At 40.2% G+C, this 18,496-nt stretch overlaps 1 protein-coding gene across 1 annotated transcript in view; it reads right to left on the bottom strand.

Moving 5' to 3' along the window:
* LOC309564184 (ovostatin-like) overlaps positions 1–18,496 on the bottom strand; it is a 213,213-nt gene that overhangs the window by 15,458 nt on the left and 179,259 nt on the right. Inside the window, exons 26-29 of the mRNA XM_082268816.1 lie at positions 13,083–13,242; positions 9,098–9,172; positions 8,269–8,431; positions 4,700–4,929 (exon numbers count right to left, since the gene is read on the bottom strand). Of these exons, the coding sequence (XP_082124942.1) occupies positions 4,700–4,929; positions 8,269–8,431; positions 9,098–9,172; positions 13,083–13,242 (628 nt within the window). The remainder of the gene's footprint in view (positions 1–4,699; positions 4,930–8,268; positions 8,432–9,097; positions 9,173–13,082; positions 13,243–18,496) is intronic.

The following is an 18,496-nucleotide window of genomic DNA, read 5'->3' as shown; positions in this document are numbered from 1 at the left end:
ACAAAAAACGAACATGTATACTCACCTAGGTGGATGTTGTTTCCATTCGATGCTGCATCTGTCCCCTGCCAGCTTTACAGAGAGAACTGAGCAATCAAACACAGCTGATCGCTCAGTTCTCCATTTCCACTCTGAGCAAAGATCCATGACTCTCAGTCACTGGCTCCCTGCTCTGCCCCTCCAGTGCTCACTGGAGTGCTGGGCTCGTGAAGGGGTGGGGGGGGGGTGCTGGCTCAGGCTCTCTGTGGATCTCTGAGATGCTGAGTCAGGTGCTGGTCCAGGCACCTGGGTGGATGCAAACCATATTCTCAGGATCTTTCCAGAGTCTGGACCTTCTGAGTGACATCAGCCAACAGCAGACTGTAGCCCGCTGTTTGCTGAAATCAGGTCACAGGAGGGCAGAAAGAACTTCACTCCTATGACCTAGGAGTCACAGAATGGTAAAAGTACCATACTGTCCAATGGAATACTTTTTGAATAACAACCATATTGCTGTATTGTTTAATATTCATTCCATAAACTCTTAGAAGATGTTGTCTCAGCTGGTCCCTTTAAATACGGCCACACAGTTGCTTCGCCCATATTCTGTTTTATATGGGCAGCTCCAAAGATGCTTAATTAAAACGTGCTTCTGCTATAACTGTAAAGATGGAGATTTTAATTACATAATTTGGCAAACTAATGAAAGCCATGCAGTGCTTTCAACGAATGAACTCATGATGATCTGATTTACCTACAATATATATTTAAACTACACGGTTTCTACCAAAGTGATTATTAGCCTGTATGACCAGACTTGCTACTGAATGTAGATTGTCATCAACTGCTGAAAACATCATCCATTTGCTTATTTTATTTTTGGCTGCAATCATCTACAAATAGTTGCAAACTAACTAGTGATCGACCGATATCGTTTTTTTAATGCCGATACCGATATTTTGGTCATCGGATATCAGTATTGGCCGATATCTGCCGATATTTTCAGACATTAAAAATTTGTATTTTTTTTAGATACTCCTTGTGGAGGGATCTGGGGGTCTAAAAGACCCCAAACCCCTCCTCGGCACTGAAGAGCATTCAAAACAACAAGTTTGGCTGTTTTGAATGCTGTCAGTTTTTTTAATTCGGCGCCGAGTACCCGGAAGTGATGTCATGACATCACTTCCGGGTTTTTTACATGGAGACCGATGCATGGGCACTTGCGCAGGGATACCGCCTTTCACGGGGACACATCTTCATGCTACACCAGGTCTTCTCTTCGTCGGCGGCAGTGGAGGTAGAATGCCCGGGTCTCCCGGTGGGATGGGAGACCTGGGTAAGCCGTGGAAGGCGGCGGGAGGGGATGTCCCCTCCCGCTCCTTGTAATGAAAGCCGAGCGGCTTCTCAGCCGCATTGGTTGTCATTACAAGTCAGCCGACCGTTGGCTATGGACACCGGTACCGGGGTAATGCCTCTAGCTGCATACATCACCCCAGGACATGCACTTTCCCTAAATATCGGCAATATCTGTAACCTCAGGGGCCGATTCCGATATATCGGTGAAAGTGCATATCGTCCCCCGATATATATTGGTGTTGCCGATAATCGGTCGATCTCTAAAACTAACACAACAGTGGATGTCCAATCAAGACCAGCTGGAGGCCACTACAGAAGTGAGTTTTGTTTAGCAACTGACTGCAGAGATCTATAATCAATATATAGCAGACACTTGTCATAATGATACTGCAAATTGCCAATTTATCTTGAATTACACAAAGGCGTCTATAAAGATAAGGTAAGCTTGGCTAGCCAAACATTGGTACTCCATATTGTGTATTAGGCCTCATGCTTACAGGACTTCTGCAAAGACATCCAAGGGAGGAAAACCAGTTTAAAAACGTTTTTGAAATCGCATTTTTCAAACGTGTTTAGGCACATTTTGGGCGTTCATTCATTCCATTGGCCAGAATGTTAATTTATTCTGGCCATTGGAATGAATGAACACTCAAGCACTAAACGTGTTTAACGTTTAGGTGCATTTAGAGGCATTTAGGCTTATTCAGCATTTTTTCTGTCAAAACGCTTCTCAAGTGATTTTTTTTTTTTCTGCCTGTAAATGCCTGTGTGTGAATGTACACATAGGCAAACATAGGGGAGTTTAGAGACAGAATAAAAAAGTCAAACACTTGTAAAAGTGGCGTTTTTGATGCCCAGTGTGCATGAGCCCTTAGAGTATAACTTTATGTGCAGAGGACTTCATAACAGCGTGTGGAATTCACATGCTTGCAAATGTAAGCAAATTAGATCTAACAAGCCATACTTTGTAAGAGACAAAGGCCAATGCCATACCAATGGGGCATGAGTTAACAGAAGATGTGTGAATGTTCATATATACAGACGGAACACCAAAATCAGAAACCAATTTAGTAGTGTCACCACGTACTCAGTATAATGGATAAAGGGAAAAAAATTGGCGCTAAATTTCTCGATGGGTGGACCAATATTAATGAAAAATATTATTAAATGTAGAGTGTTGAAACTGATATCTCAATGAATAAGGCTCAAAGCATAAAATATTTGGTAAATATTCAATGTGATGAAAAAAAATAATATATACAGTGGGTACGGAAAGTATTCAGACCCCCTTAAATTTTTCACTCTTTGTTATATTGCAGCCATTTGCTAAAATCATTTAAGTTCATTCTTCTTCCTCATGAATGTACACACAGCTCCCCATACTGACAGAAAAACACAGAATTGTTGACATTGTTGCAGATTTATTAAAAAAGAAAAACTGAAATATCACATGGTCCTAAGTATTCAGACCCTTTGCTGTGACACTCATATATTTAACTCAGGTGCTTTCCATTTCTTCTGATCATCCTTGAGATGGTTCTACACCTTCATTTGAGTCCAGATGTGTTTGATTATACTGATTGGACTTGATTAGGAAAGCCACACACCTGTCTATATAAGACCTTCCAGATCACAATGCATGTCAGAGCAAATGAGAATAATGAGGTCAAAGGAACTGCCTGAAGAGCTCAGAGACAGAATTGTGGCAAGGCACAGATCTGGCCAAGGTTACAAAAAGATTTCTGCTGCACTTAAGGTTCCTAAGAGCACAGTGGCCTCCATAATCCTCAAATGGAAGACGTTTGGGACGACCAGAACCCTTCCTAGAGCTGGCCGTCCGGCCAAACTGAGATATCGGGGGAGAAGAGCCTTGGTGAGAGAGGTAAAAAAGAACCCAAAGATCACTGTGGCTGAGCTCCAGAGATGCAGTCAGGAGATGGGAGAAAGTTGTAGAAAGTCAACCATCACTGCAGCCCTCCACCAGTCGGGGCTTTATGGCAGAGTGGCCCGACGGAAGCCTCTCCTCAGTGTAAGACACATGAAAGCCCGCATGGAGTTTGCTAAAAAAACACCTGAAGGACTCCAAGATGGTGAGAAATAAGATTCTCTGGTCTGATGAGACCAAAATAGAACTTTTTGGCCTTAATTCTAAGCGGTATGTGTGGAGAAAACCAGGCACTGCTCATCACCAGTCCCAACAGTGAAGCATGGTGGTGGCAGCATCATGCTGTGGGGGTGTTTTTCAGCTGCAGGGACAGGACGACTGGTTGCAATCGAGGGAAAGATGAATGCGGCCAAGTACAGGGATATCCTGGACAAAAACCTTCTCCAGAGTGCTCTGGACCTCAGACTGGGCCGAAGGTTTACCTTCCAACAAGACAATGACCCTAAGCACACAGCTAAAATAACGAAGGAGTGGCTTCACAACAACTCCTCGACTGTTCTTGAATGGCCCAGCCAGAGCCCTGACTTAAACCCAATTGAGCATCTCTGGAGAGACCTAAAAATGGCTGTCCACCAACGTTTACCATCCAACCTGACAGAACTGGAGAGGATCTGCAAGGAGGAATGGCAGAGGATCCCCAAATCCAGGTGTGAAAGACTTGTTGCATCTTTCCCAAAAAGACTCCTGGCTGTATTAGATCAAAAGGGGGCTTCTACTAAATACTGAGCAAAGGGTCTGAATACTTAGGACCATGTGATATTTCAGTTTTTATTTTTTAATAAATCTGCAACAATGTCAACAATTCTGTGTTTTTCTGTCAGTATGGGGTGCTATGTGTACATTCATGAGGAAGAAGAATAAACCTAAATGATTTTAGCAAATGGCTGCAATATAACAAAGAGTGAAAATGTAAGGGGGTCTGAATACTTTCCGTACCCACTGTATATAACTAATAATAACATGTGTAGAAGATCTGTAGAAGATATCCCAAAGTGAACGAAGAATAATAAGGAATTCAGCTGGTGTACATAAGTTCTAAAACAACATCATATAGCATAAAACGATATTCTTAATCATGTATAAAATAAAATAGCATCAAATGAATAACAAACTTAATATATGTGCCAATATCACCAAAGTGTTGATAATATGATATAAAAATAAATAGATGAATAAATAATAGAATTCATGCATACATAATGCAAACAGCAATAAGGTGCTTAAATGCGTGGTAAATTGTAAATAAACTAAATAATGCACTAAAATAAAAGTGAGTACAAATATAAATAAGCCATACTTTGCCCCCTTTGAAAGCATACTGGCCATAATGATTTATTTGCTGCCCTTCTTTAAACTCTACAAAACACTTTGGTCTATAGTATAAGATAGAGTATGAATTCCCAAGAACAGACACTTTACCGATGTGGTGCTGTACGAGCCATGTATATTCTGTTGTTGAACAAGCCATGTGCTAATCTTGGCCATGCCGTTTAGGTCCTCCGCCGATGCTGTAGACCTACTCTGCCCATAAACCCTGGCTTTAAGGACAGTGGCTGTTAGCTCCAACTCTGCTGAGGGGGCACGAGGAGAGAAGAGGTAGGGAGTCTGTTGCTCTGGTCGCACTTTACGCTCCCAGTGGAGAGTGTCACCTGGAGGAGAAGACCAGAACAAATAAATGCCGTCATTTACCAAAAATCAACAAAATCCAGTCTAAACAAAATCCTATGGTTTCTAATGGAAGATTTAGGCTTTTAGCACACAGCATTAACATCCATCAGTGTCTGCAGACCCCTATCCTTCTGAGGAACAAGATTCCATTGCATTCATTTTTTGACCTGTTGATATGTGGACCATCCTCCTCCAGGCCCTTCAGGAACCTCTAATGGAATGGTGGCCCATAGAAAACAGAAGTCAATGTAAGAATGCTGGATGAAGACTGTAGATCCTTATATTCACGTAAGGAGAAAGGAAAACTAACATAAAGGTGGCTCAAAACAGTTACATATTTGAACATGCAGTTGTAAAAGCTGAAGGCAGATCATTGTGGAGAAACACCATCAAAATGGTCACCAGGAGTTGATACTGACCTAATATTGACTTACTGACTGACCCTTAATAAAGGCTTTGCTTTCGAGGTTGTGAAGATCTTCAATCTTCATGCTGGTACAGGCCTTAGACCTCTAACTATAACTTGCTAAAGGAAAACCAACAACAAGGCTCATTTTAAAGTTTATTCTAACAAAAAAATTGTGCTAATAAATATGTTTAAACCTGAAGTTTATTCTGCTTAACCACTTTACCACCAGAGGATTTTGCTGTCTTACATCCAGGCCACTTTTTGCGATTCGGCACTGTGCGAATTTAACTGTTGCAATTGCGCGGTCATGCAACGCCGTACCCAAACGAAATTTACGTCCTTTTTTTTCCCACAAACAGAGCTTTCTTTTGGTGGTATTTGATCACCTGTGTGATTTTCATTTTTTGCGATATTAATTAAAAAATGCGACAGTTTTGAAAAAATAACAATATTTTTCTACTTTGACAGTTAAAAAATATCCAATATATTCAATTTTTGCAATATATTTAGGCCAAAATGTATTTAGCTACATGTCTTTAACAAAAAAATTCTCAATGAGCGTATTTTTAACCGCTTTATGAACGGAAGGTTTTACCCCATTCCTGACCAGGCCATATTTTGCGATTCGGCACTGCGCTACTTTAATGGACAATTGCACACAATTGTCGTGCAACACCATACCCGAATTAAATTTATGTCCTTTTTTTCCCCACAAATAGAGCTTTCTTTTGATGGTATCACCTGTACGATTTTTACTTTTTGCGCTATAAACAAAAAAAATAGCGACAATTTTGAAAAAATAACAATATTTTTCACATTTTTTTTATATGAAATGACCCCCCCAAAAAATGTAAAAATCAAAATGTTTTAACATTTTAAGCCAATTTGTTTTCTGCTACATATTTTTGGTAAAAAAAAAATCTCAATAAGCGTATTTTGATTGGTTTGCGCAAAAGTTATTGCGTTTACTAACTAAGGGAAAGATTTATGTAATTTTTGGTGTTTTTTGTTTTTTTTTAACGAGTAATGGCGGTGATCTGCGATTTTTTTTTTTTTTTTTTTTTTTTTTTTTTTTTGCGGGACTGCGACATTGCGGCGGACAGATCGGACCCTTGACTGACATTTTTGACACCTTTGGGGGTACCAGTGACATTACTACAGTAATCAGTGCTATACATATGCACTGTTACTTTAAAAATTACACTGGCAGTGAAGGGGTTAATTTTTAATGGAGAGGGAGGGGTTAATATATGCCTGGTGCTTACTGACGTGTGTGGGGGGAGGGGACTGTGTGACACAGGGACAGATCGCAGGTTCAGCTATGCTGAACCCTGCAATCTGACCCTGCCTGTCACTTAGGAGATCCGCCCGCTTTGTTTACACAAGCAGGCGGATTTCCACACTAGATCCCCGGCGATCGGGGAAGAACAGCGGTGATCCTCCCCATGCCCGACTCCCGCTGTAACTGAATACAGCGGGAGCGAGACTCCGGCAGCGCGTGCGCACCGCCAAGAGAGGGGATTGTCTGGTGTCGTAGGTCTACGTCGCCAGACCATAACGAACCACTTTGCCGCAGTACAGTCAACGTGACTGGTCGGCAAGTGGTTAAATGTTTCTTCCCCTCTTTCCTCCCCCACATCATAAACATGACATTTAATACAAAAGCCTTACCTTATTTTAGACTCAGTGATGTCATTATTTGGTCTCTGTACTTCTCTATTCAATGCAGGCATAGCATGGCTGGTGGAAGGGGCCAGCAGGGTGCTGTACGTAGCTTCCTGAAAATGTCACAGCACTCTGCCTCAGTACTCCTTCCAAGAGCCCGCAGACTGGTTGCAAGCCACGGGCTGGCTCCTGGGAGGAGTTTTGCAAATATCAGAATGCCTTGATGGTCAGGTGTCAGTCCGGAAAATTGCACACAGATCACCCTAGGGCAGTGATGGTGAACCTTGGCACCCCAGATGTTTTGGAACTACATTTCCTATGATACTCAACTACACTGCAGAGTGCATGAGCATCATGGGAAATGTAGTTCCAAAACATCTGGGGTGCCAAGGTTTGCCATCACTACCCTAGGCAATTCTCACATGTGATGCTAAGCCTCCACAATTGAAAGAACTAGAGTACAATAAATGCAATTGGCAGGCCAGGGATTATTAAGCTTGGGAAGAAAGAGCAAGATGATGATGGATATCCTGTGCAAGACTGAGGGGAAGGTCGGAGGTCAGATTTAATTTACAAAAAACATGCCTTGGCCATTGAAACATTTTCCTCACATGGAACTGACATCCAATCTTCTACACCCATAAGCACGGTATTTGACACAATTGCATACAGATGGATGTGTTGGAGCTGGAAAGAGTCCAGAGAAGGGCAACTTAACTGATTAGAGGATTGGATAACCTAAATTATGAAGAGTGCTTACAAGCGCTTGATTTATTCTCTCAGGAGAAGAGATGCCTGAGAGGGGACATGATAGTGATTTACAAATACCTCAACAGTGATATCAACATACAAAAAAAAACTGTTCAGTCGCAAAGAATGTATGATGACACAAGGACATACAATGCTTAGAGGAGAAGTGATTTAACCTCAGACTACACAGGGGGTTCTTTACTGTAAGGGCTACAAGACTGTGGAATTCTCTACCACAAATGGTAGTAACTGCGGGGAGTATGGCTACTTTTAAAAGACTCTTGGACATACATCTCAAGGATAAAAACATTCGGGGGTATGGGAAATGAATACGTCCATGCACGCCAACACAGGTTGAACTGGATGGACTAGTGTCTTTATTCAACCTTAACTACTATGTAACTATGTAAGATAAGATTTACATTAAGTAGATCACTTTATTTTGCACATACTGAGTGTATATTTCTGAGTATGAATAGTTTATTGGCTTTGGTACCTTCATCAATGGCCAAAGGTTCCAGCTTTTCACGCATTGCATTGGCACGCTCCACATTCCCAGTCACCTGGAAGGCATTGTAGAGCATAGCGTAGTTATAAACAGATTGATCCTTTCGAGAGGCGGCATCCAGGTAGGAGAGAGCTGGACGTAACAGTGAAGGCTGGAAAAAAGGTCAGAATTGGGTGTTCGTTATTGGGCACAACATGCATATACTGCATTTGCTCTATTTTAATGACAGAAGCCATCCTAACCCTTCAATTGTAACATCTACTGTATTGGTATGTCCATGGGAGATACAAGAGCAAAGTGCAATAACCCACAGCAGCCAATGAGAGTTTATCCTTCACTTATCTAAATGACAGCCATTAATGCTCATAATCAATGTTCTTTTAATTGCCCTATTAATGACTTTGTTATGCTACCACCAACAAATATTTGTTGTATTGCCAACTAATTTAAATCCATAATGCAACACATGCATTTGCCTTTTCTGCAATTTAGCCTATTTTGCAACACAATGTGGAAATGTTTTTTTTTTCAGTATACTGTATATTTGTATAATTGTGTTTGCATTCCTTAAAAGAGTCAATAAATTCAATAAATTGTGTAATTCTATTAGACAATCTACAACCCACTACAAGTTACCAACTATTTTCCAGTCTGTCCAATCCTTTTATATTTTATAGGATTTAGAAAAAATAAAATAGAAAGATGGATAAATCCAAATGCAATACTGAAACAATAGATTTATGGAGCTTGTGAAAGAATCACGGGTGGTCACTATAAGAAATGACTAAGTAAAGTTGATTGGGGCAGAAACACTTACAGTAGTTGCATAAGTAGTCTCAGCCATGAAAGTGACCACAGCACATGTAAACCCTACGTCATCATCAGCACCTCCCTGCAAAAATAGAAAAGGGATATCAATGGTTACGGTATGTCCTAAGTATGAACCATGAATGTTAAAATGTTAAAACCACTTTAGACAACGTGCTAAGCAATCTTCCTCCTGCACATTGTTTTGGTTGAAGTTTAGTCTGGCAAGTAGCACACACCCAAACAAAATCCTCCTATTTGAAAGTTAAAGTGGGCAAGGACTCTGATTGGATTTTCCAAATGGCTTTCATTGGAATAAAGTTGTATCTGAACCTCTCAACAGTGGTGTGGTGCTTCATTTCCCATTTTCTATTACATTCCACCATGACCCTGCACAGAAGTCTAAAGTAAATACTTTGTTAAATTTCACTAAAAGTCTTAAAGGGGGGGGGGGGGGGATTTACAGGTACAAATTTATAGAGTTCTTGGAAGAAATTTTTATGTTTTGGATAGAGTGGAGAGATGTCAAAAAGCTGATTTTGATTGTTGTTGAGTCCCTAATGGTGAGATTCACCCATTTTGTTTGTTAGAGGGTGTTAGGTCCCTTCAGGCTAGACCTCACGCTCTTGGGTTCCAGGCAACTGGTTTGTCTGTCACTCATCCTAGGATAGATTATATGAGGGTGGGGCTAAAGAGAATTTTGGTCTGGATTGCGATCTTCGTAGCTAGGTTCTCCATGCTACAATGGGCCAGAGTTCCACTTGGGATATGGGCCAGAGTTCCACTTGGGATATTGACCCATCTGTTGGTTAAAAGGGGTTAGGCCCCTTCAGACTGGATCCTACCTCTTGGATTACAGGAAACTGGCCTGTCAGTCATTGGTCTTATGATAGGTTATATAAGGACAGCTGGGTGGGGCTAGAGAGGGTCCTGGGCTGGAGTTTGTTCCACAGAGAAGCAGCTGGGTTGTCCTAGTTAAAAAAGGGCATATTTCCTGCTGCATAAGTACCTGTGGGTAGACTCCCCGGCCTCGACCTCTGCTGACTGGTCCTGAGTGTCCTAGTTAAACTGTGTGACCGAGCTGCTGTAAGGTGTTTCCTAATGAACAATCTCCTCAACTGAATAATGCACGGGGACTGGAGTGGTATTGTACTGTATTTTATTACTATAATCAAAGACGGGTGCTGAACTATGCTGTCAAACAAATTTTACTTCCTAATGGCACTATAGTGATGCTGTAGGTGTGCTGGGAATCTTTTGAGGTATTTCTTTAGCCTCCTCTGAGGCTTATCCGCTTATTGTGATGGGCCTGATGGGTGGAACCTGGGGTGGTAGGTGGGTGGGGGTTTTTGCTGACTTGTTGTCAGCTGTTCTTATGTTTTTGTGTTCGCCCTGCGCGGCGTCTATGTTGTGTTTTGTCTTTTTCTTGTACCTGTGGGTGCCTCATTAGAAGTACTTACCCTTGGAAACAGGACACTATGAGGGCAGATTCACCTAATGTGGGGCTGAATAAATACCAATTCCCATTTCAAGAATCATGCTATGTACCACCATGAATGTGGTTGTGTAACGCTCTGGTTATTTTTAGGTGGGATTGGATCTACAGCTGCAGAATTCCACTCAGTAGTATTGCAGAGATATGTTAAATCACCTGACTTAACTCTCTTAACTCATCATAGTGGGTGAACTGTCCCTGAACATGCAAGACACATATGCAACCAGAAGCACAGCAGACTGTAGCACAATGAATGGTATATGGCTATAGTATAATTTGCCCAGTAATAAATAGTAACTCAGCATAAGCAAGCAACGGACAGAAGATAGTATATACTTCCTTGCAGTGTGGCACAGAACATACATGTAATTGCAGCAACTTATACCAGGTCAGTAATTCAGAAGAAATAGTGAGCGAATAGCTCAGGAATGGTGGGATCCCCTATGGGGTACTTATCATAGCAAGTAGTTTCAGGAACAGAGGAATCCGAGGTAATAGGTATCTGAGGCGAAGTAGGCAGGCAATGTTCGAGCCTGGAGAGGATTCAACGGTGCAGGGTCTATTATAGTAAGGTTTGGTAGGTTTGAGGAGAAGGTAGGGCTTCCGGTATGAGCAGTTGCACGAACAATCTGTTTGTGCATACCGCTCTTCTAAATGGGCGCCTTGAGCGGTGCTTGATAATGACGCTCAAAGTCGCATGACTTATGACGTCATTACGGCGCACATGCGTTCCACCTAGCTCAGCGGTGGAACGCAAACAGGAAGAGAAGATGGAATCTTACAGGTTGTTGTTTTTTGGAAAAGCTTTAATATATATATATATATATATATATATATATATATATAATTTATATTACCCAATACTATGTACATTTTCTGAACCTGACTGTACATTCTTTGGATCCCTGGAAGAAGCTGCGTGGGTACGCAGCGTAACGCGTAGGATAGCCAAACCGGAAGTGACGTATCGGCAAAGGAATGTTTGTTATGCTAGAAACAAGACGCAAAGCAATGTGAGTGTTACTCTTACTTTTTTTAAATAAATTTATGGGACGTACTTCACCATGTTTGGCCCAATTTGATTTTTTTGGAGATATAAAGGACCGCATATATCCCCTGGAATATAGCTGTTTATACAAGGGAGATATAACCGAGGATTCATAATGGTACATATATGCCAATAAGGAGGAAGGAACAGCATACTGAGGCATACAACTTAAGGCTCTTTTTAAGGAGCAGTGAGGTGAGCGCTTAGGACACCTAGTGGGCACCGCACGAAAGAGCACCTGCATGCCAAATTTGGATAAAGAAGATTTTGTTGATCACTATATATTTATATAATTATTTTAAGGACACTTCAGCACTTTATTGGATATCACCTATTTAGAGCACATTATTTAATTTTGAAAAGGTCACGGATTTATAACTTTTTTTCACTATATATTGTATTGATATAGGTGGTTCTACTAAGATGAATTTTAGTTTAGTCCATTTTATCACCTATTATATTAATTGAAGGATTTATATCGGATTGTATTTATTTTACACATTGAGACACATCATTTTTGAATATTATATTTAAGAAGCACTTTGGCACTTTTTCACATATGTATATAATTTTATCTATGTTGTATTAAGCACTTTAAAGCGCGGTACTCCCCCCAACTATACATTCTTTTAATGTTGTGTTCGGATAAAATGAATCGAAGAAGGAATGCTTAGCATCAGTTCAAGTTTTTTCTTCCTGGAGCAAGGGCTAGTATTCCTGGTGTCCATTCTGTTGTAGGTGTAAAAGACTACACTCAGAAGTTTGCCTGGGAAAATTGGCTATTGCAACCCTAAAATTTTGTAAAAGGGAACCAGGGAGGGCCATCCTATGGATTGTGAGGTTGTCCTGTGGGAAGCTGCTTCCTCCAGAGACCGCATCTGCATGTGGGTTTCCAACTGGGAAGAACCCATGAACACTGGTATGATATCTATATCCAGGCGCAAGTGCCTCCCACTTGCGCACATTTATGTCCTAGTTAACCATTGTCTCCTCTACAGGATGCAATGGGAAATGATTTTCAAGTTGCCACAGTAATGGTGAGCAATGGAAAATATTCCAATGGTAAGCCTATTCTAGTGACAACTGTCTAAGAGGGAGTGTCTAAAAAAACAAAACAGAAAAAAATTGAAGTTTGGGCCACTTACAACAAGGAGATCAGATTATACACACTATTGTATGTGGTCAGAACCACCACCACCCCACCTCCCCCCTTCTCCCTGGCAGAGATGGTGCCATCTAGCTTTGCTATTCTCTTCCTGCCAATAGGTATGCAGGCAGTACTGGTCTCTTTGTATTGAAAATCCCAGAATGACACAGCTACACCATGTCCAAAAAGACCTCACACAATAGCTAATTTAAAAATTAATGAAAAACATCAGTTTAAAAACATAAAAAATATTATTGTAATGCTTCTGACTAGGAAAGATAAAAAAAACCTCATAGTGCTCTTACCTTTAGTCCACTGTTAAATAAGGTCCCCGTGGTTTTGAACTGTCCACTCCTCAAGTCCTGCAACTTTTCCATATAGATCATGCCTTGCTTGAAAATGTTGTCATCAACAAAGGTATAAGGTCTTATATACCATAAGGTTCTCAAAGACAACACAGTCAACCTAAAAATCAAAAATTAAAGTCACAATCTTGCCATTTTTTTTTTATTCCCCTCCCCTTCCCCATTTTTAATAGCAGTTCCCTCTCACCCAATTCCCTTTCCCTCTATATTGGCAGCTCCCCCTTTACCCTTAAACACCAAACTTTTATTTTTTTTTTTTAAACTACCTTAGATATAAAACAAATAGCATCCCAGAACAATACTGAAGCTTTTTGAGCTCCAGATATCTAGAGTACAAGTGACCCTTAGAGTAATCCTATGGGGGGGTTAACTGGATTCATTTAAAGAAACGCCCACCTTTTTATTCCCATTTTGTGAAGGACATAATGAGATCATCTCAGGACCTCAGTAATATTAGAGTCTCCTTCCTGTGTCCTATGCATATACAGGGTCGGTTCTAGATAAATTTAGAGTTTCAGCCTTGTTGATCATTTTTAAGTTCTGGACCGGAAGGATTTTCCCCCTTAATGACCAGGCCATTTTTTTGTGATTCGGCACTGAGTTATTTTAACTACTTAAGCCCTTTTTTTTACATCCTTTTTTTTCCCCACAAACAGAGCTTTATTTTGGTGGTATTTGATCACCTGTGCGATTTTTACTTTTTGCGCTATAAACAAAAAAAGAGCGTCAATTTTGCAAAAATAACAATATTTTTCACATTTTTTTTATATGAAATTCCCCAAAAAAAATGTAAAAATCAAAATTTTTTAACATTTTCAGCCAATTTGTTTTCTGCTACATATGTTTGGTAAAAAAAACAAAAATCACAAAAAGCGTATTTTGATTGGTTTGCGCAAAAGTTATTGCGTTTACTAACAAAGGCAAGCAAAAAATTGGGGGAGCAAACCCTGAACATGTATATCTAAAGCCGGTGCAGCTATGGACCAAGCAACATATATATTAAAAAAGAATAGCGCAACCATGCAAAAGAAATGACTATTAAATATGGAGACAATCCATAAATAAAAATGGGGGTTTAGTCCCACCATATGGCACGATATGGCCATATGGTGGGACTAAACCCCCATTTTTATTTATGGATTGTCTCCATATTTAATAGTCATTTCTTTTGCATGGTTGCGCTATTCTTTTTTAGTTTACTAACAAAGGGAAATATTTTTGTCGTTTTTTTTTTTTTTTTTAACGCGTAATGGCGGCGATCTGCAATTTTTTTTTTTTTGCGGGACTGCGACATTGCAGCGGACAGATCGGACCCTTGACTGACATTTTGACACTTTTGGGGTTACCAGTGACATTACTACAGTAATCAGTGCTATAAATATGCACTGTTACTGTAAAATTACACTGGCAGTGAAGGAGTTAACTTTTTTTGAGAGGGAGGGGTTATGTGTGTCCCTAGGGGCGTGATTCTAACTGTGATTGGCTGTGGCTTGAGATGTAGGAACAGTGATCAACGGTCCTACATAGTAGAACCGTATGATCACCATTCCTACACAGGGGAGACTGACAGGCGGCTGTGTTTACATAGCCTCCTGCTTTTCTCCCTCTCCACCCGACGATCCAGAGTGACCGGCGGACATCGGGTCCGCCAGTCACACGCGCGGGGGGGGGGGGGGGCGGTGACCACACGGGAGCGGGAGCGGGAGCGCGCCTTTGGCAGCGCGCGCTCGCTCCCTAGACCCTCACAGGCTAGCGACGTAGTACTATGTCACTCTGCCTGTGAGGGGCTGACTGCCGACGTAAATAGTCGTGCAGCAGTCGGCAAGTGGTTAACTGACAATTGCGCAGTTGTGCGACGCTGTACTGAAAAAAAATTGATGTCCTTTTTTTCCACGTAAATAGAGCTTTTTTTGGTGGTATTTGATCACCTGTGTGATTTTTTTTTTTTTTGCGCTATAAACCAAAAAAGAGCGACAATTCTGAAAAACAAAACAATATTTTATCACATTCTGCTATATAACATTCCCAAAAAATGTAAAAATCAAAAATTGTCGTCATTTTAGGCTAATTTGTTTTCTGCTTCCTGACCAGGCCCAATTTTGCGATTCGGCACTGGGTTATTTTAACGGACAATTGCGCGGTCGTGCGACGCTGTACCCAAATAAAATTGATGTCCTTTTTTTCCCACAAATAGAGCTTTCTTTTGGTGGTATTTGATCACCTGTGCGATTCTTAATTTTTGCGTTCTAAACAAAAAAGTGAGACAATTTTGAAAAAAAAAAAAAAAAAACAATATTTTTCACATTCTGCTATATGATATTCTCAAATAAAAATAATTTAATAATCAACATTTTTTAACATTTTAGGGCATTTTGTTTTCTGCTACATATTTTTGGTAAAACAAATTGCAATAAGCGTATTTTTATTGGTTTGGGCAAATGTTATTGCGTCTAGGGGAAAGATTTATGTCATTTATATTTGCTTATTTATTTTTTTACTAGTAATGGCGGCGATCTGCGATATTTAGCTAGACTGCGACATTGCGGCGGACAGATCGGACCCCTGACTGACATTTTTGACACTTTTGGGGGGACCGGTGACATTACTACAGTAATCAGTGCTAAATATATGCACGGTTACTGTAATAATGACACTGGCAGGGAAGGGATTAACCTAGGGGTGATCAAAGGGTTAAGTGGGAGCCTAGGGGAGTGTTTTCTAACTGTGGGGGGAGGGACTTGTGAAATGACCATAAAGACCTGTGATCCTATATAGAAGGATCACAGGCGCTCTGTGATGATCCCAGAGAGAAGATCGGTCAGCTGTTTTTACAACAGCTGACCGTTCATCTCTCTCAGTGGGGAAACGATCGCGGGTGTCAGGCAACAATCGCGGCCACCCGTGGATCGGCATTCCCGCTGCCTAGTGGGGGCTAGAGCATGCTGCCAGCGGCACGCGCTCAGCCCTTAGCACCACTCCCCCGAACCAACGTACCAGTACGTCAATTCGCGTAGCTGAGCCAGCCTATCGCAGTATATATGCGGCGGGCGGTTGGCAAGTGGTTAACTAATATTCCAAAAAACACTCATGGGTCGACGATGTTGCTGTGTTAATCATCTCCAAAGTGCCAAAAGGCCACTCTTTATCCATGAACTGAGGTTGTCAAGTACATGCAACCAAAAAAACATGGTTTTGTCTATGTACTGTATGCATGGTTTTGTCTATATATTGTATGCATGGTTTGTCTATGTACTGTATGCATGGTTTTGTCTATATACTGTATGCATGGTTTGTCTATATACTGTATGCATGGTTTTGTCTATATGTACATGGTTTTGTCTATATACTGTATGCATGGTTTGTCTTTATACTGTATGCATGGTTTGTCTTTATACTGTATGCATGGTTTTGTCTATATGTACATGGTTTTGTCTATATACTGTATGCATGGTTTGTCCATATACTGTATGCATGGTTTTGTCTATATATACATGGTTTTGTCTATATACTGTATGCATGGTTTGTCCATATACTGTATGCATGGTTTGTCTATATACTGTATGCATGGTTTTGTCTATATGTACATGGTTTTGTCTATATACTGTATGCATGGTTTGTCTTTATACTGTATGCATGGTTTGTCTTTATACTGTATGCATGGTTTTGTCTATATGTACATGGTTTTGTCTATATACTGTATGCATGGTTTGTCCATATACTGTATGCATGGTTTTGTCTATATATACATGGTTTTGTCTATATACTGTATGCATGGTTTGTCTATATACTGTATGCATGGTTTGTCCATATACTGTATGCATGGTTTTGTCTATATATACATGGTTTTGTCTATATACTGTATGCATGGTTTGTCCATATACTGTATGCATGGTTTTGTCTATATGTACATGGTTTTGTCTATATACTGTATGCATGGTTTTGTCTATATACTGTATGCATGGTTTGTCTATATACTGTATGCATGGTTTTGTCTATATACTGTATGCACGGTTTGTCTATATACTGTATGCATGGTTTGTCTTTATACTGTATGCATGGTTTTGTCTATATGTACATGGTTTTGTCTATATACTGTATGCACGGTTTGTCTATATACTGTATGCACGGTTTGTCTATATACTGTATGCACGGTTTGTCTTTATACTATATGCATGGTTTTGTCTATATACTGTATGCATGGTTTTGTCTATATATTGTATGCATGGTTTTGTCTACATACAATGATGTGCAGCCATGTTTTTACATAATGGTATGGGGACCAATGTGTTAATTGTATTTTTTTAGTGAAGAAATATACACATTTTATTCAAATATGACAATTTAGTATTATTTGGGATGTATAAACATTGTACTTATCATTTCAGACCTTCAGATAGTGATTTTATATTACACATAATGATTAGAGATGTGCACAACAAAAACATTCATTTTGGATTCATTTGTTAAGTTAATATATATATATATATATATATATATATATATATATATATATATATATATATATAATATAATATAATTTTTTTTGTCATATTTGTTATGTTAGAGTGATTCATTTTCGTAATTCATCAGCAGTATATAGCAGCCTTGTGACTTCTATCAGTATCCGGCTGAGCACTGGTTAAAGCTTGTAGGAGGAGTTTTTATTCTCCTCTGGCAGGTCCTATGAGGCTGCAAGACCCTCTGTTTGGACAGTGCTGATTGGCCCTGTGCCGTTGACATGCACACTCCCAAAAAAACAAAGCAATACACACCAAACTTACTATGTGCAGAGTGCCTCCAAGGCTCTGTTCTATCAGGAGATTATATCAGAAGATGGATTGGGGACAGTAAAAGAAGGGGAGAATCAGATGACAGGATCAAACAGCCTTTTTACACAATGCGGTGGATTAACCCCATAGGTTGCACAGTGAGTATAACAAGCATTCTTTACTGCATATATACAGACTGATTTGACTGTTGTGGGTTTAGTAACACTTTAAGAAGCTATTATCTAGCACAGCATTGGTCAACTTTTTTTATATGGGGGCCTCAAGTGCAACCCTCAATTTCACCAAAATGCCGCAAATAAAAATCAGTTATTATAAGGTGTGAGGGACAGCAGACACAATGGCATGTGGTCAAAGACTATGTACATGATACAGGAGATGGTCAGAGACTGCAGACATAATTCAAGAGAAGGTTTAGAGACTGAACATGATACAAGAGATGGTCAGAGACTGCGGACATGATACAAGAGATGGTCAGAGACTGCAAACATGATACTAGAGATGGTCAGAAACTGCGGGCATGATACTAGAGATGGTAAGAGACTGCAGACCTGATACTAGAGATGG

This window comes from Pelophylax lessonae (genome assembly GCF_965119305.1).
Source record: "Pelophylax lessonae genome assembly, chromosome: 9".
Classification (NCBI taxonomy): domain Eukaryota; kingdom Metazoa; phylum Chordata; class Amphibia; order Anura; family Ranidae; genus Pelophylax; species Pelophylax lessonae.
The sequence above is the reverse complement of the archived record's forward strand: the minus strand, read 5'-3'. Positions and strand labels throughout refer to the sequence as shown.